This window comes from Orbicella faveolata, unplaced genomic scaffold (genome assembly GCF_042242905.1).
Source record: "Orbicella faveolata isolate gen_17 unplaced genomic scaffold, um_ofav_v1 contig_25, whole genome shotgun sequence".
NCBI lineage: Eukaryota > Metazoa > Cnidaria > Anthozoa > Scleractinia > Merulinidae > Orbicella > Orbicella faveolata.
Window position 1 is genome coordinate 13,348,430 of NW_028301553.1, and position 25,586 is coordinate 13,374,015.

The window sequence follows — 25,586 nt, forward strand, 5'->3', positions numbered from 1 at the left end:
ACACCCGTTTCCCGTGGGACGGCTTCTGTCTGCTCAGGCGGCTCAGCTACTTGGTCACCATGGCATTCGACTGGGGGCGGGAACAGCAACGGCTGGATAACTGGCGTACGGTTGTCTGCAACAGGAACATTGGAATCTTTGATTTGGTCTGTGTGTCGACGCCAAACTAAGTTAGGACCAATCTCCACTTCATAAGACAGGGGTCCTAGTTGTGCACGCACAATACCTGGTACCCACTTTGATTTTCCATTGTAATTTCGTGCTATTACTCTCTGGCCAATGGAAAAATGCCGCGTTACAGAACCACCCTTGGCGACAGACTGGTCTATCTGACGGTTGTTTATCTGGACGCTGAGATCTGGTTTTAAAAGGTCCAGTCGAGTGCGTAATCTTCTTCCCAAGAACAACTGGGATGGTGGCTCTCCAGTGGTTGTGTGGGGAGTGTTCCGATAAGCCAGCAAAAATCTTGCCAACTTAAGATTCAAGGATTTCACTTCAGTTTCGCTCTTCATCGCACTTTTGAAACTCCCCACACCGCGTTCCGCCAGCCCGTTGGTGGCAGGGTGGTAAGGTGCTGACGTGATGTGTTTGATTCCGTTTCTCTTAAGGAATTGCTGAAACTCTTCTGATGTAAACTGCGACCCGTTATCGCTTACCAACTAGGCTGGTATTCCATATCTGGCAAATAATTTCTGAAGGACTTCAATGGTCTTCTCTGAGGTTGTACTAGTCATTCTCTCTATCTCTAGCCATCTTGAATGTGCATCCATTACCACCAAGAACATGCTGTTGAGGAACGGACCTGCAAAATCAATGTGAATTCGTTGCCAGGGGGACGAAGGCCACTCCCATGCGTGTACCGGTACTGAACTGGGCTCTCTCTGTGTTAGTTGGCAACCTGAGCAGGACTTAATCGTCATTTCAATTTCCTTGTCGATTCCAGGCCACCAGATGTAACTTCGGGCGAGGGCCTTCATCTTCACGACCCCCATATGTCCTTGATGCAGTTCCTCGAGAACTTGAGGGCGCAACTTTGGAGGTACTACGACTCTTATTCCCCACATCAGACAGCCTGATTGTAATGTGATCTCATCTTTGCGAACAAAATAGGGGTTGAGTGCAGGGGCAGTGTTGTGTGGCCAACCTTTGCTGGTCATCTCATACACTTGAGCCAAAACAGGATCTCTCTGTGTTTCTCGTCTAACGTTATCCACTGTGACTGGCAGTGGATCAAACTGCATCAAATTAAATACACCCACAGGGTCGACAACTTCTTCATCTCTGGATTCCTTTACGAGTGGAAGGCGGGAAAGACCGTCGGCATTACTGTGAACTTTAGTGTTCTTGTATTCAATGGTGTAATCATAGCCCGCCAGGAACAAGACATAACGTTGCAGTCGAGCTGCAGTGACCACAGGGATGCTTTTCCGCGGATGAAAGATTGACGTTAAGGGCTGATGATCTGTGTACAATGTGAAAGAGCGGCCAAACAAATACATATGGAACTTCTTTACCCCCCAGATTATTGACAAGGCTTCTTTGTCAATCTGTGCACACTTTTGCTCAGTTTTGGTGAGTGTCCTTGAAGCAAAAGCTATGGGTCGCTCGGTACCATCGTGCATCACGTGAGATAGCACCGCTCCAATACCGACGGGGAATGCATCACAAGCAAGCCTTAGTGGTAGGCTGGGATCATAATGCGTTAAAACTTGCTCTGACGTGATCATTTCTTTCACTTTGTAGAATGCTATCTCGCACTGTTCTGTCCATTTCCACTGGTGATTCTTCTCCAAAAGTTGTGTCAGGGGATGTACTACTGTCGATAGGTTAGGCAAGAACCTGTGATAGTAATTGATTAGCCCGAGAAAAGATCTGCGTTTGGACGTGGCGCATTCAATACTGCTTCTACTTTCTCTGCTGACTTGTGTAGGCCATCTTTGTCGATGTCATGTCCACAATAAGTTATCTTATCCTTGAAAAACTCACATTTTGCCTTGTTTGCTCTCAACCCATGAAGCTGAAGCCGTCGTAGAACTTCTTCTAAGTTAGCCAGGTGTTCTGCATCATCCTTGCCAGTAATGATCATATCATCAAGAATACAGCTTGTGCCAGATGTTCCTTCCAGATTGCAGGCGCTGATGTAATGCCAAACACCAGTCTGTTGTACTGAAACAGGCCCATGTGTGTGTTGATGGTGAGGTATTTCTTGGAATCTTCTTCCATCTCTAGTTGGTGGTATGCCTGACGAAGGTCAATCTTTGAGAATTTCTGCCCACCACTAAGCTTTGCAAAGATATCTTCAATGCGGGGTAAAGGATACTGCTCAGTTTGTAGTTCTGGGTTCACTGTGCCTTTGTAATCACCACAAATTCTGACAGACCCATCTTTCTTTGGGACAGGTACAATGGGCGTTGCCCAGTCGCTCCACTCAACTTTCGTGAGAATACCTTCATTCTGAAGTCTTCTCAGTTCTTCTTCAACGTTGGGCCTCAAGGCGTAAGGTACGGCACGAGCTCTGCAGAAATGAGCTTGGCTATCTTCTTTGAGGGTTAGCCTTGCCTTAGCTGATTTGAATGTTCCCAGTTTATCTTCAAAAACATCAGAGTATTTGTCTAGCATGGTCTGCAGACGTTCGTTAGCAATTGGTGGGGTTTGTGAAGCTTTCAGTGATTTAATAGCATACCAATCCAGGCGTATCTTGTAGAGCCAATCTCTTCCCATCAACACAGGGCCCTTATTGTTAACCACATACAGATCCAACAGTAAAGGTTGCTGACTTTTGTACTCAACATTTGCCTTAAGCACTCCCAGTGGAACAATGCTTTCCCCCGTGTAGGTTTTCAACATTAGTTCAGTTTTATGCAAGGATTTGTCGTTAAATTTCTCCTCGTACAAATCATGTGGAATGATCGACACAGCCGAGCCTGTGTCCAGTTCCATTTTCAACGGTTTCCCTTCTACTTTCAGATCTACCCAGATTACATTACTGCTCGGTTTCCTCACATTGTGTATCTTCATGCTTCCTAACACATCTTCAAATTCATCACTTTCACTGTACTGAACAGTATGGACTTGAGTGTTTTGTGGTGTTTTGAGTGGTTGCTTTGGCTTACCTTGTCGTCTCGAGTTACAAACTCTGGAAATATGGCCCACCTTCCCACAATGATAACATGTCTGGTCCTTGAATCTGCAATTGTGTGATGCGTGCGAGTCTCCTCCGCATCGATAGCAACCCTTAGGCGTGAGGTTCGGCGGCGGCGGCGGCGGCGGTGGCGGCGGCGGCGGCGGTGGCGGCGGCGGCGGTGGCGGCGGCGGTGGCGGTGGCGGTGGCGGTGGCGGTGGCGGTGGCGGTGGCGGTGGCGGTGGCGGTGGCGGTGGCGGTGGCGGTGGCGGTGGCGGTGGCGGTGGCGGTGGCGGTGGCGGTGGTGGTGGCGGTGACGGTGGCGCTGGCGCTGGCGGTGGTTTGCTGTTATCTGAGATCTTGTCAACTCGAGGTTCTGCGTGCAGCTCACTGTGCAATTCCGAAGCATCACGAACGGCAGTTTACATCGCTACGGCTATCTCCAAAGCCTTGGAATATTTCAGTTTTGCTTCTGAAAGCAAACGCCTTTGTATCTGCATATTTTGAAGGCCACAGACCAATTTATCCCGTAAAGCTTCGTTAAGGTTCCCGCCAAAATTGCAGTGAGTCGCTAGTTTCTTCAGTTCTGCTACGTAAGCAACACGGTTTCTCCTTCTCGCTGATTTCGTTTGTAAAAACGAAAGCGTTCTGCTATTTCCAATGGTTTAGGACTTAAGTGTTGCTGAAGGGTCGTGACGATCTCTTGGAAGCTCTTCGTGGCTGGTTTATCCGGTGAAAGAAGGTCTCTCAACAATGTGTACGTTTTGCTGCCGATCAAGCTTAACAAGGTTGGCACTTGGCGGTCCTCATCGATGCTGTTTGCTAAGAAAAACTGTTCTACACGTTCCGCATAAGTTTCCCATTTCTCTTGTGTCTCATCAAAACTCTCTATCTTCCCGACAGCAGTCATATTTTCGACGTTTTCCTACGACTTCATCCTCGTCGCCACTGTCATGTATTTGGTTTATTTCGATCGAAGCACATGGAACAGAAATGCGCATAAGTGCGCATGCTCATAATGTCAACCGCTGGCTCAATACACTACAATAACAAATAGCAATATAGCTTGATTGATTGGTTGAGCTATTTAGTCATCTCATGCAATGGACTGGGGAGAGATGTTACTCATCTTTAGCTACCACGTCGAAGAAGCTATCCAAAGAAAATAATCAAACAAACAACACACCCACAGTCTGTATCCGGACAAACAAAACAAACAAACGATAACCTTCACCAACTTTGAAAAACAACTCCAGCAGCTAAACTCTTATAAATATAAGCATGAGGGGCGCCACGGAATTTTGCCGAGCATTGCTTTTCCTGGAGTGCATTTCGGTCGCCAGATTAGGCATGCCAAAGATGCTTTGCAATACAACGTCCCCAAACTCAGACACAGGAGCTCAGTTACATGTAACCAATGTTCAGTAATCAGTTGAAGAGAACGGTATTTTGCTGGGGAATTGTGTAACTCGATTTAGGACTATTGGATGTTCATTTCTTTCAGGGAATATCCGCCAACACGACATCACTCTTAGATTATTTTTAACTTTCGGGTCAGTGTTACACAGGAGAAAGTTTTGAAACTTTACAGCGCCTCGCTACCTCTGCGTTCTTTGTTCATGCTTCTACGCAGCCTCTTTCCCAGGGCGTTTTTAAAAGTGAAAAGCCTAGCCAGGAACGAGGCTGGCTTATGCGCCGGTGAAACCAGTCCTTACCTTTCATCCTGTTTTGAGCAGGATCAATAGGACGACGAACAATTTCCATCGAATTCGATTGTCAGTGCATGGTAGGATCTTTGCTACAAATCAAAGTAATCTTTCAGAAACCGTCAGGACTCGTCATGACCAGAACGAGCTGTGGATTTCAGGTTGTGCAGTTGAAATAGTTATTAACTAAAGTATTGGCAGTGCGATGCATAAAAGTTTGAAATTGACAAGCTCTCTTTTGTTTGACCCTTGTGACGAACAAAGATTTATTTCGAATGGCCCATAAGCGATTACACAGAATTCGCCCAAAAAGCGATCAAGCGAAACAAATTAGTGTGCACTTGTTTATTTCTCAGGCTTTGCGGGCAGCCGTTATTCCTATCTCTTCCTCACCCACTTCAAGCCTTCGCAATCTCGTCCCAAATCCCTCTATCATGGTGATGGCCGCCAGACACGCGGACAAAACCTTCCAACACCCACTAAGCAAAAGCGCCTCTCTAGCAGGAAATACATAATGCAAAGTATAGTTCAGGAAGATCAAGCAGACATTGTCTTTTTAAAAATTACTTCCCACTCTGTCAATAAAAGCGCAAAACATCAGGTCAGTGACTTGATACAGTTGCTTTCTATCCAGCAAGATTTTTTTCCCCAATAATACGGCAGGCTCGATATATTACAAATCTAACTCGACTCTGAGGCTAAGGGAATGAACAAAAAAAGAAATTATTCACTTGTTATTTTTTCTTAACCTTGACGGTTGGAATATTGCGTGGTACTGTGCAGTTGCTGCTTAATGTTACAGGTTTCACTTCCTTACCCAACCCTTCGCACCAATCCTCTCCTTTCCCCAAGCCGTAATCCCATTCAGTGACGTTCCCAGCGAATTTATGGGCTAATTAAAATAAACCCACCAACTCTAGGCAACTACATTTGAGCCCCTCTTGACCCAGTAAAAGAGCCATCTCCCACAACGACCAGACCAGGGAGGGGAGGATTCCCATAATGATATGCAAAGGACGGGGATGCTCGTCGAACTCTTTGAAAAGAACCCCTTGGGGGTACCAAGATCCTGTTTTGTGGGCGTGGCTTGAAATTTTTTTCACCCCTTAGAGGTATCAATTCTAAAAAAAAACACATAATCTGCTGTCATATTTTCCGATTAATACCCTAAAAGGTTCCGGGAATTCTCACGTCGTGGACCTTTTGAGGCTGAACATCCTAAGAGGTAACAACTCCGCTTCTTTAACCCCTGAAAGATACGACGAGCACCCCCGTTTTGTTTATATGGGAGTTACCTCACCACGGGGGACCAACCACAGACCCTGCCATCAACGAGTACCCAATACTTGGGCTAAAAGGCCGACAGCACGTTGTCAAAGAAATGAAATGGGAAAGGATCTGATTCCAAAGAATGGAATGTATGGTTTTGTCATTGTACAACTGCATATTCATTTTCGTATTTAAATATCAGTACAATTAGTTTACAGAAAATTTCTTTCACGATTTCTTGAAGAAGCTTGTTAAAGAAGCTTGCTTGGTGGATTTGCTCTTCGTATCTGTATATGCCTTCTTGTTTGCTTTCTTTGCTGGGGACGGTCTTTTCTCGTTCACTGGCGGATCATTAGTTATTTGAAGATCATCATCACTTGCATCAGTCGAGTCGCTCTCCCAGACTTTCTCGGTGACTACAAAAGAAATAACGACAAACGTAACTTTATTTGTTCCAGTTATGACTCATTAATAGTAACAGGTTGCTACAAAAGCGAACACAAAGAAACAGACAAAAAAGTGAACGGACGGACGGGCAGAAGGACAGACGGACGGGCGGACGGACAAATGGACGGATGGACGGACAGACGGACGGGCGGACGGACAGGCGGACGGATGAACGAACAGACGGACGGGCGGACGGGTGGACGTGCCGGGCGGTGGACGGACGGACGGACCAATACACAGGCAAACAAAGAAACAAACACAAACCAAAAGTGATATGAAGTAAACCAGAAGAAAAAAACACAAAACCAAAGTAGAGCGGAATTGTATTACGTTCAAAAAGACACCGGTCAAAATCTGAGCTCAAGTTATCATCCGTTATTTTAAGTCACATCTTCAACAGAACGCGTTTGAAAAACTACTCTGAATAATACTGCCTATTTCGAATCTCTTTGTTGGCTTCAGGTATATAAAAGGTAGGGATTTTACAAGTTGAGGTATATGAAAGGGTAAGGAGATCTGTCATTTGGGTATTTAAAAGGGTCGAAAAAGGGACTTAAAGCGATTTTTCGAACATAAACATATGTGAGAGGGGTTCCTTTTTTAATAAAAGGTATAAGAAAGGGGTAGCTCTTCTGTCAAAATAGTACACTAAATGGCAACGGATTGGACCTCGGGGCGGAGCCTCCCCGTATGAAGCTTTGTAGAGTACTCCGCTTCCCGGGGAGGCAGGGGGAGGGGGTGTCGCTAATCGCTTTATTTTTTCTGTAATGCAAATGGAGGAGATACAGTAGTACTCTATCTCTTACCCATAAACCCCTCATCATTCATGTAGGTCTTGGACTTAAGTTGTCTTTTTCTCTTTCGTCGTCTTGCCGTGCCGTTCTCTGTTTGCCGAGACTGCTGTTGCGGCAATGGACTGTCACTTCTTGAAGAACCTTGGTCGGAGGCGACCTTTTTGTCTTGTTCATCATTCGTCACAGCTTGCTCTGTGGACAGAATGAAAATGAAAAGTACAAGTGAGATACAATGGGTCGATGCTTGCGAAAAGCATGCCTTTTATTCTCATAAATTATCTCGACTAACAGTTATCAGGGTCCTAGGAAGTCTGTGGTAAGAAACAGACCATTATTTTTTATTTGAGGGGGTGGGGGGGGGGGGGAGTGGGGTTGGGCAATTACAACAAAATTGTGCAACGGGAGTCATAAGAAAAAAAAAATTGAGCAAGTGCTTTCTACTAACTAGGTCCTGTGTTTGACTTTAAAAATAATTCTTGTAAAAGCTACTGCCCACCAAAAGAACAAAACAAGAAACACATTCATGCACTACCCAAAGGCGAGAAAAAATTTCGTGCCCCAGAACATTATATTATAGCCCCTTACACGCGCATGCCGTGTAATGTTCGAGCAATAACTAAAATGTTAGGATTACAGTTTTCGTTCGCACAGAAAGAAATTACGGTCCGGATCGTTATCGCTAATAGGTCGCACATCCAAATCCTGGTAAGTTATTGTCAATTGATCTTCAAACGGCTTCTTCTATACCACCTTCATTTATAAACCTACTCCTTCCCAAACCTAAACTTCCCCAGTTACAAGGGTAAACGGATTCCCTTATGAAGTTGTATTAGCTTAGAGCGTTCTAACCAGCATTTTACGGTATAGAGTGGTCGAATTCCACTAACTACGCTACACGACTGGCTTGGCTACACGATCCGCCACTGGTTTTTCTTTCTTTCTTTCGTTCTTTTTTTAAGGAAAGGTCATGTGTTGATCTCTGGTGGTATATTACCATCGTCACTGCTGTCTTCTTTTGGAAGTTCCTTTGTCCGTTTTCTTCTCTTCTTTGGCTTCTTTTCTAGTTCTTCGTCTACAGCCCGGAAGGACGCATATTAGAGAAAAAAAATTATATGTCTAAAAATTAATATTTGAAACAGAAGTTAATAGAGGGAAATGCGGAAAAATTATTTGATATTTGTATTTGTCCACTTTTCTGACCATGCACAAATGACACTAGGTTTTGAGAAGAGCCCAAGCAACTTATCGATAAGGGTTACGGTTACGTATAACAAACTTCAAGATGTCAAGATGCACGGTTGTGGAGCATCCAATACAACTAACTCTTTGCATCTACTTTTGCTCTTGTTAAACTTGCTCAGTTTCACAGCCACTCTCCTGTCTCAGTCACATAAAGATGTAAAACAAAAATGTTCTGTTTAAAAAAGGTTAAATCAGCACATTTCCCGTTGATATAGATCAAAAGCTTTCCCCGCCATGATGAAAATTAATTTGCGACGGACAGATTCTTTTATAATCTGTTATAACCGATCATGCACTCTCGTGGTAGCTTTAATAATCGAAGACTCTGATACTGCTATTTATTTGTTTGTTTATCACTGTGCAATGACTTAAGGCTGTTTTCCAGATGATCGCAGACGATCGCGGATCGCAGATCGCAAAAAGTTCTGCGATCGTCTGCGATCATATGGAAACACGCATCTGCGATCGTGATCGCAGACGATCGCAGACGATCGCAGAAGGTAGAACAGAGTTCTATCTTCTGCGATCGTCTGCGATCAATTGCGATCGTGCGATCATATGGAAACCAAAGTTCTGCGATCTGCGATCGAAACGTATCCCATAATATTTTGAATTCCGACCCATAATTCAACGTTTCTTTGCAACAAAGCAACTGCTTATTTGTTGTAAACATGGCTGGCGTTGAACAAGGTAACGTTAGTAACGAGAAATTTATAGAGGAATTTGCGCGATATCAGTGCGTTTACCACCGTAACAGTAAAGATTTCAAAGACAAAAACAAAAAGGCTAACTGCTGGGAAAAAATCGGGGAGAAATTTAGTTTATCGGCGGCTGAGGCGGAGGTCAAATACCGCAACATAAGAACTGCGTATGGTCGTTATCTGAAGCGATTGAAAACGCTACCTTCTGGATCGGGGCGAGATGCAGAGCCGAGGGAATTTCAAAATAGGTTGACTAAAAGAAGAAATAAATTTGCTTGCAGCAAAGTTTCCTCCTCGACATCCGCCATATTGTTTGCTGCGATTTTCCCGACAGCACAACGCGCGTGTAATTTTGACACTTCCGCTGCCCGAAATGTATGCAACAGTCGGCCTTGCGACCTCTTGCGATCGTCTGCGATTATATGGAAACAACTCTCTTTGCGATCGTCTGCGATCTGCGATTTGCGATCCGCGATCGTCTGCGATCGTCTACGATCATATGGAAACCAGCCCTTATCTGACCTTTCGAGACTAAATGACATAACCAGTGGCATCAGATTTCATTAATGGGCTATGAAAAAATCTTCCATGTATTTCAGTTGTCACTTTATCTATTTAACTTCGTAACGTTTTTTAACATTATAAGTGCTGTCTTGTTAAGTGGGTTTCCTCTTACCTGGCTCGTCGTTCACTGCTTTCTTTTTTCCCACTTCACTGCTAAAAACAAATGAAAATTGTTTGCAAAAAAGTTGTTTAACTACATGTAAGACCTAGCTGTTTGCAGGGCTCGAAATTAACTTTTCCGTTCTGGAGCCAGCTGGCGACTAACGGAAAAATTTTGGTCGCCAACTTATTTTAGATATAACTTACACAAGAACTCGATTTTATACGTTACTTTGCATGCGAGAAAAGTCACAATTGAAGAGCGAAAACAATTAGAAATAACACGAGTAACACTTAGTTATAAAGCTACCATTGTTCTCAGGTGATATGTCTAAGGTGATGGTTGTCTCCACAGTCATTCTAAATGAAGCGAAACATAAAACGTTTTAAGTCCGTGGTTTTCATTGTGAGACAAACACGGGTCCTTGCGTATTTTCCATTTGCTACTTCTTCGAAATGCCGTTCTTTATTTTCAACTTGCTTTCCTCGACGCCTTTCGCTCACGTAATTCCTTTAACTGATTGGTATCTGCCGCCATTTTCGCGGCAAATGAAAAGCACATGGTGTTGAAGTGCGCCTGCGATCCCAGTTTCAGAGGAAGCCGCTGAAACAATGTGGCGCGCCGTGAACGCAGTATCGACGCGTCGAAATTCATTCCATTTTTTCGATTATCTTGTAATATTCAGACATTACTTTACTGGGGACGGAAAGGTGAGTTGTATACTAGCTACCATATCCGATTGATTTCCTAATATAAAGATTTAAAAACAAAAGTTGTGTCGTGGTTTTCTTTAGTTATCGGACAAAACGCGAGTCGCCAGCTGGCGACCAGTTCTGAAAATTTAGTCGCCAGTGCTCAATTTTTGGTCGCATTGGCGACCAGTGAGTCGCAATTTCGAGCCTGGGGGGGGGGGGGGGGTACTTTGGGAATTTCTGGGGGGGGATGTGCCGCTGAGACCCTGGAACCCTTAGCCCATACCAGAGCTAGTTCAGCTGAATTTTGCTACCCTATACTAGAGTAAACTCCCCAAATTCCCTCATCTATCGACACTATTGCGGCTGATCTGCGTAAATTTAGACTTGCCGATTTGATTCTTTTATATTTTTGAGTGGCAATTCCTGGTTTCCTTAGTCTAAATAACATCTTCAACCAACTAGTCAGTTTTGGGAATAATGATACCCTATTCTAAACCCAAACGCTCTGATTTATATACCCTATCCTAGAGTAAACTGCTTGAAAACCATACCCTTCATAGCGGCACATACCTATATAGCCCATATATGGCAGTGCCCCCCCCCCCCCCCCCCCCGCCGGGTTTCGAGCCCTGTGTTTGTCGGAATAATATCAACAAATAGGTAAGCACCGGCAAGCTAACAAATGTCAGTTACTTTTTTGTGGTTTCAGCCTTGTTTTCCTCTTTCTTCTGTATCTGAGTATTACGAAAAAAAAAAATAAATAAATAAAGTCGGGAACTATTAATTCAAACAGTCAAAGACGATACAAATCATATTTGTAGTGCAGAATGAGTGTCTGAACATTAATTACTTCTCACATGTATATCACTGCAGCAGATTACAAAAAATGTAAATGTAATTTCAGAGATTTTCTAACAGTAACAAAATGCTCTTAGTACCTCTTTCTTGTCACCCTTTACAACTTTGCTTTCTGAAAAAAGTAAAGGAAATGCCTTTGAAAGGAAAGACAGACAGACAGACAGACAATCCAAGACGTTCACGTCCCTAACTTATTCTGGACACAAGTGTTTGAGATCATTCAGCTACTTGCGGTGGCTATTGTAAATGGCCAGCAGTAATCTCTGGCATGCAAATGAAACCCTAAAACACCAAAATATAGGTAATGCTCTCTAAGCAAGCACTCAAAATGTAAATGCCTAAAAAAAATTATATAAGTCCTCCTTGGATGCGGTAATAAATAACAAAGGAGACTAAATGAGATGCGTACTGCTGAGTTTGTTAACAATCATCTAAAATAAAATAAGGGTGAATGGGATAACTGTTTTCGTATTTTATTCTATTATTTTATTTATTTATTTATTTATTTATTTATTTATTTATTTATTTATTTATTTATTTTTGTTTTCTAATTGGCTGGATGATGTGGACATTTCAGTTTGATCTACACCAAGTGAAAAATTGAAAAGAAGTCAAAGGAAACATGAGTGGAAAGCGAGCGAGAATAGAGATTTCTGAAATGTCCGTTGCATAATCTCCCCTAAGTTGTCTATATTCTTGAAAACCAAGTCGAAAGCTTAGCGGGGAGATCTGAAGCACTAGCATACTTGTCTCAGGCTGCTGTCATCATCATTTTGTTGTATGTTGAAACTTACAAGCCTTTTCGGATAATGTTTTGTATCCCTGTTGCGTTTTGTGGTCCCAGGGATGGACTGTTTTCTCTTGTATTCCACATTACAAAGCTCACTGACTTCAGTTCCTACAGAACTGTGGTATACCACCAACAACAAAATTTTTTCATTCCCTACTTCCTGCTTCCTTCCTTTAGTTGGGACTGTATTCAGATAATTAACAATTATTGCAAGAGGCTGAGCAAAATATCGTGATTTGCCAGAAGCACACACATCAATAACTAATTAATTAATAATTGATCTGCGAGACACTGACAAATCGCGATAATCTGCGATAACCGAGTTCAATAATTGTTTTTTACACATATCATTCGATCACCAAGTTTTGTTTTCATAATTATTTTAATCACTCTTTGACAGCTCAGGGAGGAGATCTGCCATTTTTCTTACAAGAGTGTGGTTACAACTATGCATGAGCAGAACATTATTTGCAATAGAACACATTTAGACGGCATTACGCATTCATGAACAGACCTATATTTGTAGGCAGTTGTTTCCCGGTCACGTAGTGGTGTAGGATTTCGGCCTATTGAAAGGGAGGAAAAATGCATCAAATGATATGGCTTACCTGCAGAATCCGACTTGATAGCTTTTGAAATTTCTGAAGGCAAAGGATCCTGCAAAAATTCAACAGCGAATTATCGAAAAGAGACTTAAGTATGTAGACTACCACTTCAAAAAGTCATTTCATAACTTTGTGTATGACACCGAGGAGTGACAAGCAAAGCCTAAAGTACAATGTTCATGCACATTGTTAAGACTTAAGACTTAAGGAAGTACAAGTTAAGACTTAAGTATTTAAGGTAGTCCTTTATATAAGCCTTATTTACTTCTCTGGGCTCCCTTACCTATAATATATATATTGATGTATTGTTATCATATTTATAACTGGCAAAAATAAAACAAACAAACAAACATGTGACATTTGCTCTGGCAAGCATGAACAGCAAATCCCAACAGCTCCTTATCTACCTCTGGTTGAAAGTTTCTGTCAACTGCACATAGCTGTCAATGTTCCAGTTTAATTAAAAGCAGCTAACTACAATTGTCATTGTTATGCATGTGTGCAGGCTTTCATCAGTTGCCAGGGAATAAAAAGTACCGTTGAACCCCTATTAATCAGCCACCCTCTCAGAAATGGGAGGTTGCCGCTTAAAAGGGGTTTGTCAGGAATAAGCACGCTTAGTAGAAATGTCAATTTATTCATTAACACGTACAAACATGCTTTAGGGTAGCATCAAATCATGTAAAGACAATTATAATGAATGTGTGTTTGAATGTTTTTATCGGTGATCACTTTCTATGTTGGAATCTTATCTATCATCCCCTCATCCAAAACAAAGCCAAACTATGTGTATTATATTTTGGGTGGCTGCTTAATAGGGCATTAGGCAATAAAAAACCCTCACGACAACAACGAGAAGGTAACCACGGCTGCTTAATAGGTGTGCCTGGTTAGTGGGGGCTTTATTTACAGTATTATACAGACAACAATTTCAAGATTTCGATGACTGGCCACTTAACAGGCAGTGGCCACATACATACAAACATACATAAACTTTATTTCAGTGTCTAAGAGATTTAGTCTTGAAGGTTAATTGTGGACACTAAATAAATAATTACATTGATAAATTAGCAGATTGATAAATATATAAAATTACATTATCTACAGCAGAGAAAATTTATACATCAGTAAGATAAAAGAGATGGCCACTTAATAGATGAGGTATGAATTCACGTTCTGGAAACTTGTCAAAGAATGTAGAATCTCAACTGACATTGCCTTGAGTTCTAGACATAACATACGTTACAGTATGTTCTGGTCAAAGCTAAAGAGAAATCAGTGATACCTACACAAGGCTAACTTAAAGCTAACCTTGTCTATATCTCATCTCATTTCTCTTAGATGAGTTCTTAGACTTTCAAGGAGAGTTTCTCATTATATGAGACACTGAATCAAGAGGCAGTATTATTTCTTTTTATTACTACTTCTATTGTAACTTTTTATTTATTTACTAATTTATTTATTTACTTATTTATCTATTCATTTATTTATGTATGTATTTATTTATTTATTTATTTAATATTTGTTTATTTATTGATTGATTGATCTGCCTCTCAAGACAGGAAATACTATATCTCACAAAAATCACTGAAGTGGCAATTTTGAAATAGATAAGAAATACTCAATTTTTCTGTGTGAATAATAGCAAAGAAAGATTTCCTATGTTGTGATCAATTTATTTTTTACTAATCATTAAATGCCTTACTTCCTCATCATCCTCAGGAGGCAATTCTCTGCAAGAGAAAAAGCAATTATGAGCCTGTTATTTGTGAAGTTTACTTGTCAATGGTGTAGTTTATTTTTCAAAATTATGCTTTATAAAACCCAAAAGGTGAGTTTTAAATAATATATAAAGCCTTATTGATAGAGTGCATTTCAATACACTCACAAACCTACAGGAGTATAATTTATCTTAATGCAGAGCATACTTGTACATGTATACAACATACATGTACGCTACTGTACAAAACATTATGCCAGTTTAACCGACTTCTTTATAAATTGTATAGTTAATTTTTGATCTCAGTCAATTGTTCATTTTTTCAACTATATGTGGTTTGGTTTCTTTTAGTTAGTTCCTTTACTTCAATTTATCCCTAGTCAATAATCATTATTGAATATGGTTAACGAACAAGAAGGAAACAAACCACACATGGTTGAAATAAAAAAAAAAATTACCTCAGTACAAACTGAGATAAACAATAACTACAACACATACTAATGGACCCTACTGTAATTAAATTGACTTAATTTAAATAAGTTCTAATTAAATACATACCAATTTATACCCCTTCCTACATGATTCTGATAAAATTCTTGAATGATTTTTTAGGTTACAATCTATAATTTATTTTTCTTGTCCATATCAAGTCACATACTCTTGTACCTTTTCTTTTCACTTAGACTTTTAGCAGTATCATTCTGCTTCTTTGGTACTGTTTCTGTTTTTTTTGAAATAACTTCCTTGTCTTTTTCTGTACTGCCTGGCTTTTCTGAAGCTTTTTTGACTATGAGAGCAACAAAACAGCATAGACTTTATTGAATTTTATACAATTAAAAAAAAGGTACTAAGAATATAATACACTTTAAAATGTATGTAAGGCCCAGTTCAGACGCTGAACTTTTCATGAGCTTAACCTACTACGTTGAATTAAGTACATGAAAAGTTTAGCGCCTGAAGCAGTTAAGAACAGCTATTTGAATTTGGAACGGCTCAGCCGTTTGTCCCGCCTTGCTCAGTAGGGAATTTCGGCTTTGGAACGGTTTTGATTCAGACATCGAACTTTTTCATGCGCCGAACCCAATGCATACACCTTGCTTGAAAACCGCTGACATTTCGATGTGTTTTGGTTCAAACTAAATTAAGTTCGGCGAATTACATTCAACGTCTGAATCAACAGGTGGGTTGGTCCAAATTTGAATTAAGTTTGGCTCATGAAAAGTTCAGCATCTGAACTGGGCCTAAGGATCAAAATAATCACACATATAATTTCAATCATATCATTCCTTTATAATTTATATGTAATTTCAAAACTACATGTATAAACTACAGTTGTTCTATAGACATACATGTACATGTACAAGTAAGGATCAACATTGCTGAAATACTGCACTGGAAAAAGCTATATGTGTATGTACAACAACAGAATAGTTTGACTGGTAAAAACCACTTGCAAAACCAAACATGTATTGTTAGCATGTAAATGTGTATCACATGCCTTTTAAGTAACATGATGAGAGTAAACATCTTATTTGTAGCCAACTATTAAGACTGTATGCTTACTTACATGTGTATCTAGGGGCTAGGGGTGCTTATGCCCTTTTTGCCTGACTTTTACAGCCCTAGTGTATGGGTACATTGTACAAATTAAAACTGGAGAAAAATGTCGCTAAAAATGTCACTTGGTTTAGTGAGAGCAAAGGGATTGAAGTAATGATTGCAAAGTATACCTAAGCTAATAATTATAATTATTTCACATACCAGTTGTAGCTTTTCCAAAAAATGATGACTTAATGCTTCCAGCTTTGTTGCTGTCTGTTTTTCCTTGTCCAACCTTTGGCTTCATAACAACCAGTTAACAGCATTAATTTAGTTAGAGAGCATACCATTAAATTTTATCAACACTTTCCATGTCACAATTCTGGATACATCCATAGAGCTTCAGCTTTGGCCATGAGGTTTATAACTGAACATTGCGATTTGTACACTTAAGCCCACAGCACAGTCTAATGGCCCAACCCTACAGCAAGGCCTTTTATTTCATTTCACCTCCCTCATCCCAGACCTGATCTCAGGGCAAGTCCACTGTCTAAAATAAACAAAACAAGACAAGGGGGCATGGGTGGGGTGGGGGGATGATTGTTGTATAAGCACCTTTAAAGTGTAAAATGTATGACTTGGTGCTGTTTAGGGTAAAAAAAAAAAGGTGAAGTCTGCATACAAGCCAAGTGGCTCATCGGGCCAGAGCTTATCCTGGTTTTCTGCAGCATGAACAACTAGGAGTATTTCTACTCCCCCTGGATTGCATGCTAGTCCACCGCATGGTTACCCTTCCAGCATTAAATTTGCCGGTACCCTTTTATACACCTACTGTAGGTGGAGAGAGACACTGTGAGAGTAAAGTGTCTTGCCCAAGAAAACAACACAATGTCCCCAGCCAGAGCTTGAACCCGGACCACTCGCTCTGGAGTCGAGCGCACTAACCATGGGGCCACCGTGCCACCCGGTGCTCTTTAGGGAGCCACCTGTTTCAATCAAAATGACTGACTTCAGTGAGAAACAAAGACAGGAACTAGTTCTGTTTTAAACTTGGTTCCCCTTAGATGTGAAAATGACACAATATCACATAATTCTGGTACCTTTTCATGGTTCATTTTGAAAAGTCTGATTATTATTAATGTCAGTTTTATATGAGAGTCCACCTACTCCCTCACCCAGTTTGTACATTGCCATGCATCCGCCATTGTCAATCATGGTCAGTCAATTCAACTTAGGGCTCACCTCTTCACAACTAGCATCATTTGAATCTTGTGGTTTTTCACTCTTGCTTTTCTCTGGTTTCGAAGATGATGGTTTTGCTGCAAACATTGATTCCAAAGCTGACATCTGTCCTTTCTTTGATTTTGGGCCGGGTATCTGAAGTTTCGAGGCACAGGTAAGGAAAGTTGTAATGCAACTAACATGTATACATGCATGTGGAGTAAGTGTTCTCATGACAGAAAGATGGATGAAACAACAGATAGATGGATGGACAGAAAAGAGAATTTAATGGTTGGATGAAAAAAAAAATTCATAAATAATTTCAATTTAAAAAAAATAAATGAATAAATAATAACAAACAAACAAGTCAGGGGCACCCAACGGATCGTTTCGGTAAATTATCTGTTCAGAAGGCCTTTAATCCCCTCTGATTTTCTTGAGAGAATTGGCACCTCGAACTTTCGTGATATGAGAAATTTAATGTCTGTTGTTTTCGGACTGTTGAAAATGTCGTTTTGAGTACCGAAAAAAGGTCAGCTATCATTTTCGGAAAGGCGATAAGACCTAAGGTTTTCGGGAAATGGACAAAAAAGCCCTAATAAATTCGAGAATACTCAAGTTCCCCTAGAATATCCGAACAGATAAAATTTTTTTAGTGCAACCTAAAATTAACCTACAGAGCTTTAACAGTACTCCAGATAGCCTAAAACAGCATCTAACAGCATTAGAGAGAAAACGGTCGTTGGGTGCCCCTGACAAGTAAATTAATAGTAAATGGAAAGAGCAACTAAAGAAAATAATGAACATAAAATAACTGCAATTACTGGGTTTTACTAAAATCAGATCAAATCAAATCAAGTGCTACATGTATAAATCACAAACAAGTTGACTAGTACCTTCCCTTTTTGCTCAGATGCCAAATTAGAAGTACCTTACAAATAAAACAAAAAGAGAATATCATTATTTTGACTGTTCATAAGTATGTGCACTCAAGAGTGACTCCCAATGGTTGTCTATACCTTTCTGAGTTGTACCAGGCTCACAGCTTCCATTAACCAGTTTAATGGTGGGACACTTCTCGCCATTTGCCAAACCATTAATTCTCCGGGTACCTCTACTGACACCTTTATCTGCCAGAGGAACAGCAGCTGAACAGTGAACATGACTCCACCTATAATGCACCCAACAGACAATTGAAGAATCAGTCCAGTTCAAACTGAACCAGTGGTAGGTTCACATGCATCTTGAAATACCTATCGGTCAACCTATTACTAACACAACAGACTATGTTAATTAAGAGGGCCAATTTCTAAAATCCACCAATCAGATTGCTCCAAATTGTCCAATATTAGGATCATGTATACTAAAGGCATCCACGGTTGAGTGTCGATCAATAGTCTCAATCGATACTCTCGATAGACACTCGATCAATACTCAATCAACATTCCATTGACACCTCAGTTGATACTTGATTGATGCTCGATCCACATCTTGGTTAAACAGTGGGTCGGAAGTTGACCATTTTTCAATCGATGCATATGAACCGGTTGACACCCAGCCGACTATGTATGCATTGACCAAGTATCGATCATGACGCTGATCAATGGGAATCCATCTAGAGTATCCATTGACACTTGACCACGGGTGCCTTTAGTACACATCATGATGCCAATATTGGACTGAGCAGTTTTATGGTTGACATCTCCGACAGAACTTGCTTTCACATAACAGATTTCTTTTCTTTTTCTTCCAATCCTCTTTCCCTTCTGTTTTGTTTAACATCAGAAGTGACTATACACCTCTTCCAATCAGAATTGCATGCTTCAAGTTTGCAATGTTGTTTTCTTCAGTCTGTGATTGTGGCATTTTTTCCCAAACATTTTTAGTTATGTAATAAATCTCTTATAAACCAAGCTAGTTGGGACCATATTGGGGGAATGTCAGCCCTCTGCCTTTTTTGTACAGACCTTGCTGCAGTCAGTCTGTACCATCAAGACCTTGGGCTGTTCTATTCTCAATGTGCAATGTATAGCCCTCTCGTTTGGTTAAAAAGAAACATAAACAAATGAAATGTGAAGATAAATTCATGTTGATCCTGTCATGTATTAGGTTTATTGCAAATTGAAGCACATGGAACAGAATGCGCATAAGTGCGCATGCTCATAATGTCAACCACTGGCTCAATACACTACAGATCCTGTTAAGAGTCCCTGTCCATAAAAATGGAAAATAACTCGGCAAGGGTCGAAAATTCGATTTCACTCATATTTTCATGGTAGATAGGCTAGGGCATGACAAAAACTACTGGATAGTTTTTTTGGCAAAATATCCTTTTATTTCAAAGAAATATACAAATTACCAAATGCCGTTGAAATCGTCATTTGACGCACCATTTTATTAAGCAAGTTTGAGAGCCTCGCATGCAAAACCACACCATTCTTCCATCTTTAAAACACTCAAACATTTTTGTGCAATGTTTAAATGTGTACTGGGTTGATTTTAGGGAATGTTGCGTTGTCTTTTTGGGCGCAAAATAATTAAATTTCGAAGACATGTATTTCATTCACTTAAAAGTACTTTGTGAATATAATTAATTTTCACCATGTGCGAAACCTTCAAATGGATTAAGCTTCTGGTGGTTGAATAGCAGAAGGATGGTCTACAGATTCCTGTAAAAATTTCTTTGGGCAAATGATTGTGAGCGACGCGAGAGCTTTTCAAATTACGTTGAAAATGCAAATATTCGACCATCCCTCGTCAAATTTCAATTTACGGGTTAGACGTATAATTATTTTAGCATGCGCCACATGACTTGACCTATGTTAAGTTGAAATAGACACAGAGCTGATAATTTGGAATTTTTCTAACCTCATTTGCTGTAAAAGGCAGGTCCAAAGCCGATTTGACGTGTTTCTCTCACCATTCGTCGCACATAAAGCAGAAGTTTGCTTTTGTTTACATAACGTCCGATGTACGTCGCCAACTGTCAACTTATTCAATGGTCGAATACCATGAATCACGACTGCATCTAAGTCAAAAGCGGCTAAGCCATTTGTAGATAGTTGCTTGTTTTGCACTACACCAAAAGATTACGTTTGATCATCATGTTTGATGGCTTGAATCCTAGCTTGCTTGCAGCGGTGCCTTGTTTGTCACGCAATGCTGTCATCCCATTTTAGGGGGTAGGGGTAGGACAATTTCTATCCTAATACGTAAGGCTCCATAAGGCTTAGAACCACTGGGAGCACACAATCGTGTTGAGTAGGAAGAGATTAAATTAACAAATGAAAAGAATGAATAGTTTCCCATTGCCCCTGTTGTTATCTTTTACTCGACCACCGCTACCTACATGCCCTGTGTAATGCTGTAACGCTCAACTCATCGCGATGTGCAATTTTTTTTGGTTTACATGTAATACAGTGGGCTACCCTCAGGGAAATGGGTGGTGACTGCTTAATGGGGCTAGCCTCTTAAATAGAGGTTGGTGTACCTTGAATATTTAATTTTTCACTATCGGGCTATAAATTTCTTGGTGAACATGGAGTCAATTCAAGACAATCATGATAGACGTGTGTTTGAATTATCACTCGTCATGCACCTTCAATTTCAGACTCTTATCTGCCATCACCCTTTAACAAAGTTTTTAAATTTTGGCTGGCCGCTTAATAGGGGAAAAGACAATAATGAAACCCTTATTGGAACGACAAATGGTGACTGCGGAGGTAACCGGTCAATAGGTGTTTTATTTACAATATTTTACTGACAATAATTTTGGACTGTATTGACAACAGTCCTCTATTTTCTGTTACAAATATACCAATGCCTCGCCACTAAGCAAACAAAATACGCCAAATAAAATGGCATGGCCAGGGCTATTTACTCACGTAACTACTAATTAAATTTGGTCTGTTTTTCTCACGAATTAGACACGTTTTGATTTCCCATTTTTAATTCAGCTAGTTCTTGCTTCATTGATCTATAATTTGTTTATGGCGATTTTTTTAAAATTCTAGTGAGTACAAGCACTAGCTTTATCAGCTTTTGTCTGAAACATTAGAACGTACAACAAATGTGAATTGGACCGAGGCCACGTACACTATAGAATACGATTATATAAATATACACATATTCTTATATATATGAACAAACAGATGAACAATGATTAAATTGTTTCACTTATCGTGAGAGTGCTCTATACAAAATACATCAACATGCGCAGCATATGCTGTGACAGCATTGCGTGACGAACAGATAGCGGCTGTGAGATTGTGCTGCGCCGACAGGCCTATCAGCAATGGTCAGCAATCGATCAAACGTAATATTTTGGCGCAGTGCAAAGCAAGCAACTATCTACAAATGACTTAGCCGTTTTTGACTTAGATGTAGTGATGTTCATATCCGCAGAAAGATGGTCACAGACTCATGGTATTCGACCAATAATAGGTTGACAGTAGGCGATGTACATCGGACGTCAACCTTTTGTAAACAAAAGCAAACGTCTGCTTTATGTGCGACGAATGGTGAGAGATCAACTAGAAACACGTCAAATCGGCTTTGGACCTGCCTTTTACAACAAATAAGGTTAGAACATTTCAAAATTATCAGCTCTGTGTCTATTTCAATTTATTATAGGTCAAGTCATGTGGCGTATGCTAAAATATACGTCTAACTCGTAAATTGAAATTTGACGAGGGATGGTCAAATATTTGCATTCTTGACGTACTTTGAAAAGCTCTCGTGTCGCTCACAATCATTTGCCCAAAGAAATTTATACAGGAATCTGTAGACCATCCTTCTGCTATTCAACCACCAGAAGCTTAATCCATTTGAAGGTTTCGCACATGGTGAAAATTAATTATATTCACAAAGTACTTTTAAGTGAATGAAATACATGTCTTCGAAATTTAATTATTTTGCGCCCAAAAAGACAACGCAACATTCCCTAAAATCAACCCAGTACACATTTAAACATTGCACAAAAATGTTTGAGTGTTTTAAAGACGGAAGAATGGTGTGGTTTTGCATGCGAGGCTCTCAAACTTGCTTAACAAAATGGTGCCTCAAATGATGATTTTAACGGCATTTGGTAATTTGTATATTTCTTTGAAATAAAAAGATATTTTGCCAAAAAAACTATCCAGTAGTTTTTGTCATGCCCTAGCCTATCTACCATAAGAATATGAGCGAAATCGAATTTTCGACCCTTGCCGCGAAATTAAGAATTTGTCTGATTTTTACAGGCAGGCACTCTTAAAATACTTTTCATGCTTAAAACATACCTGTTACTCTCATTATTATGCTGCCGTTGCATGTCGTAGTCAACAGTGTATAATGAATTGGAATCCTAGAAATATTAAGGCAAGCATGTAATGATTACATCATCATCATCATCATCATCATCATTAAATCTTTATTTAAATCTTGGATTTTTGATTAGCAGACAAAAGTGCTAGCATCTCCGACTCAAAGACACTGCAGTATAAGCACAGGTAAGGTAAAATCTGGATACATGCCTTCATGTATATAGTGGCATGTCAGGCCAGAAAATCAGGCATGCGCTTAATTATATGTGGTTTATTCTGGTTTCTCTTGCATGAAGGTAAATATAAATCTAATTAAACCCTGGCCTCCACTCCCCACATCCTTGGATTTTACACCAGGATGCTGCCTTGCCCAAGAACACAACACATTATCCCTGGCAAGGACACAAGTTCCTGAAATGCTCACTGACCATCAGACCATCAGATCTACGACCCCACATTTAGCTTTATACATTATTATATGTCCAACTATATGTCTATATCAAAAATTGCCCAGTCAAAATAAATTCAGTTTAATTGACAATTAATCCATGGGTGTGCGTAAGATATAAGATGGTAGATAGCCAACTACAGCAGGGGCAAGTTGGGTATAATCATCTGATATCCAACAAGTGCGAGTGGAATCATATTGTTACTAAAAATGCCCCCAAAATATAGAAAACTAAAACAGGATAAAATAAAAATAAAAATGTCCAAAAAAATATTTGCAGAGCATGGTAGAATGGCTCATATACCATGATGGCTATATGTAAGCCAATGAGAACTCTTGCATTTATCATCCAATGATTCAGTTTTTAATAATGTTAGATATTAAATTTTTATCATTTGTAAATTTAAAGCTGACCTTTAATTGACATTTCTGTATGCTGTAAATGTGTAACGACGTCACTACAGAGAAAGACTTCTTTGTTTCTGAAAAGGGAAGAAAACAAAAATTAAAAAAATGCAAACACTTGTATTCATGATTAAAATGTGTAGTTCCAGAAAATATCCATACCTTCCCCACGGAAGGAATTTTTTTCTAAAATCCCCCCCCCCCTACCCCTCTGGAAATATCTCTGGAAATTTCAATTTAAGCTTGATACATTTCTTTATATTTTTTTAATTTTTTGGCCTTACAGAACCCCTCCTACCCACAGGAAATTCCAATCCTTTCTGTGGGAGGAGTATGGATATTTTCTGGAACTGCACAAAAAATTGAATGAAAAAACATACATGTGCATTGCATTTAATATAAACATTAAAATGTCCAAATGAGATGTAATACATGAGCAAATCTCTAAAAATACATGTGAAAAGAAAACCATATACCCTATGTATATTCCCTGAACAATTTGTGTAAAAATTTTAACAAGTTCGTTGTTGTAAGTTGCTATTTTCTCCCCAGTTTAGTTAGCATACATGAACATAATAATACTGCAATATTTACACTGCCCACACAACATTGTTTCCTCAAGCTACTGTACCTTCAAGGTTTTCATCCTGGGTGATGACATACCGATGTACCTGAGACAAATTGAAGGAACATTTTCAATTGCAGGTCTTCACAGTCCAATAAAATACAACCTACAAAGACTTCTGAATAATATGTTCACATGTCATTGTTAACTGCTGCAAATGGCAGGGTATTCAGACCACATCAGATTGACTCAATAAAATTTAACTACTTACATCTAACATTTACACAAATGCACTTCCATGGGTTTGCTTGAAGAGAGAGAGAGAGCGACAAGGCTCGAAAAAAAGTGCCATCCAGTCATCTGAGATAAGTAGATTCTCCTTTCGAGCAAGTACTTTTCTCATAAATTTTCAATTGCCTGATGGGCAACTGGGATCAGGCAAGTTGTCTGCCAACTAAATCATTAAAAGAGCAAACTAAGGCTAAGTTTTATTTCAAGCCCTGAGTGAGGAGCAAAAGTGGAAAAATGATCAGAGATGACTGATTTTTTTGGTTGTTCACTGTTCATGTGTCTGTTACCATAAGCAAACCCTTACTTTTTCTCCATCCAAAGAACATCTTCCTCCAACAATATATGTTATATTGAGATGAGAAGCAGATTTTGATGTCTTCTGTTTCTGTGCAAAGGCATAGAGCATTCTGTGGGGATAAGTATGGCAGGAATCAATAATTTGAGTTGTTTTCTTTTTGTTAAGATACATGTTTTTTCACCAGGGCTGTCAATAAGAGCCATAACCTGTAACACCAGTTACAGCTGAGTATCCCTTGATGCTATGGGTGAAATTGCCTGTTGTTAATAGAATTCACCCACAAAGTAACAAGTTTGTTATGGGTGTGAAGACAATGGGTGACTCAAAACTTAATGACAGTCCTGAACATTATGAATAAGTGGTAGTGCCAGTTTGAATATCTAACTGATGATATCCGTTCTTGACACTTGTTTCTGCTGCTGATCAAATATTTTAGTTCAAAAACAAGGAAATTAGACTTTGTAAAGAGAGAAGATGGAAAGTCACTAAAATTGCTTGTGCCCCAGGAAGCACTCTACACACCACTGTTAAAATTATGCTCAAAGTCTGAAACGAAACGAAACAAAAATCAAATATAGTACGCTAACATTCACGGAAATTAGAAAGTTTCGTTAAAACAAGTTTTAATTTTCGCTTACTGTTTAGCTTTGTTGACGGGCACTGACAAGGTACGACTCAACCATTTGTAGGTAACCTGAAATAAATCAACCAGGAAAATAAACAATTCCGAAACTAAAATGCGCTGGTTTTCCATATACCAATAAAGGGCTTACTATTTTATCCTCGTCGTTAACAAATTCATCGAGATTTGCAAGGTAAAGTTCTTCATCGTCCGCCATCTTGATTTCCCGCCAAATCTGAGTTTTGCGCCTTCCTTTGTATAGATTACCGCTGTCTGCGATTG

General features: G+C 39.8%; 1 protein-coding gene across 2 annotated transcripts; it reads right to left on the reverse strand.

Annotated features, from left to right (window-relative positions):
• Positions 1 to 5,157: 5,157 nt before the first annotated feature.
• LOC110057950 (DNA polymerase delta subunit 3-like) lies at positions 5,158 to 25,536 on the reverse strand. 2 transcript variants are annotated; one of them, XM_089293973.1, is made up of 19 exons: positions 25,456 to 25,536; positions 25,321 to 25,376; positions 24,689 to 24,791; positions 24,160 to 24,199; positions 23,538 to 23,605; positions 22,652 to 22,716; positions 18,392 to 18,543; positions 18,269 to 18,303; positions 17,394 to 17,528; positions 16,374 to 16,452; positions 15,279 to 15,399; positions 14,598 to 14,625; positions 12,896 to 12,944; positions 11,578 to 11,609; positions 11,333 to 11,373; positions 9,957 to 9,994; positions 8,332 to 8,409; positions 7,350 to 7,529; positions 5,158 to 6,512 (listed from the first exon to the last, which is right to left on the reverse strand). In XM_089293973.1, exons 1-19 carry the CDS (start codon positions 25,519 to 25,521, stop codon positions 6,325 to 6,327), a joined length of 1,554 nt encoding a protein of 517 aa, XP_089150099.1. In that variant the 5' UTR covers positions 25,522 to 25,536; the 3' UTR covers positions 5,158 to 6,324. The 2 variants fall into 2 exon arrangements, with proteins under 2 accessions (XP_089150099.1, XP_089150098.1); XM_089293972.1 differs by having other exon boundaries at positions 9,957 to 9,997.
• Between the last annotated feature and the right edge of the window lie 50 nt (positions 25,537 to 25,586).

Excerpts from the sequence above, each read along its gene's own strand:
- LOC110057950 (XM_089293972.1), bottom strand. The coding sequence starts at position 25,521 with ATGGCGGACGATGAAGAACTTTACCTTGCAAATCTCGATGAATTTGTT. Across the intron at positions 14,626-15,278 it reads AGTCTAAGTGAAAAGAAAAG|AGAATTGCCTCCTGAGGATG; the intron begins GTACAAGAGTAT and ends TTTCTCTTGCAG. Across the intron at positions 11,610-12,895 it reads TATCAAGTCGGATTCTGCAG|AAAGCAAAGTTGTAAAGGGT; the intron begins GTAAGCCATATC and ends TACTTTTTTCAG.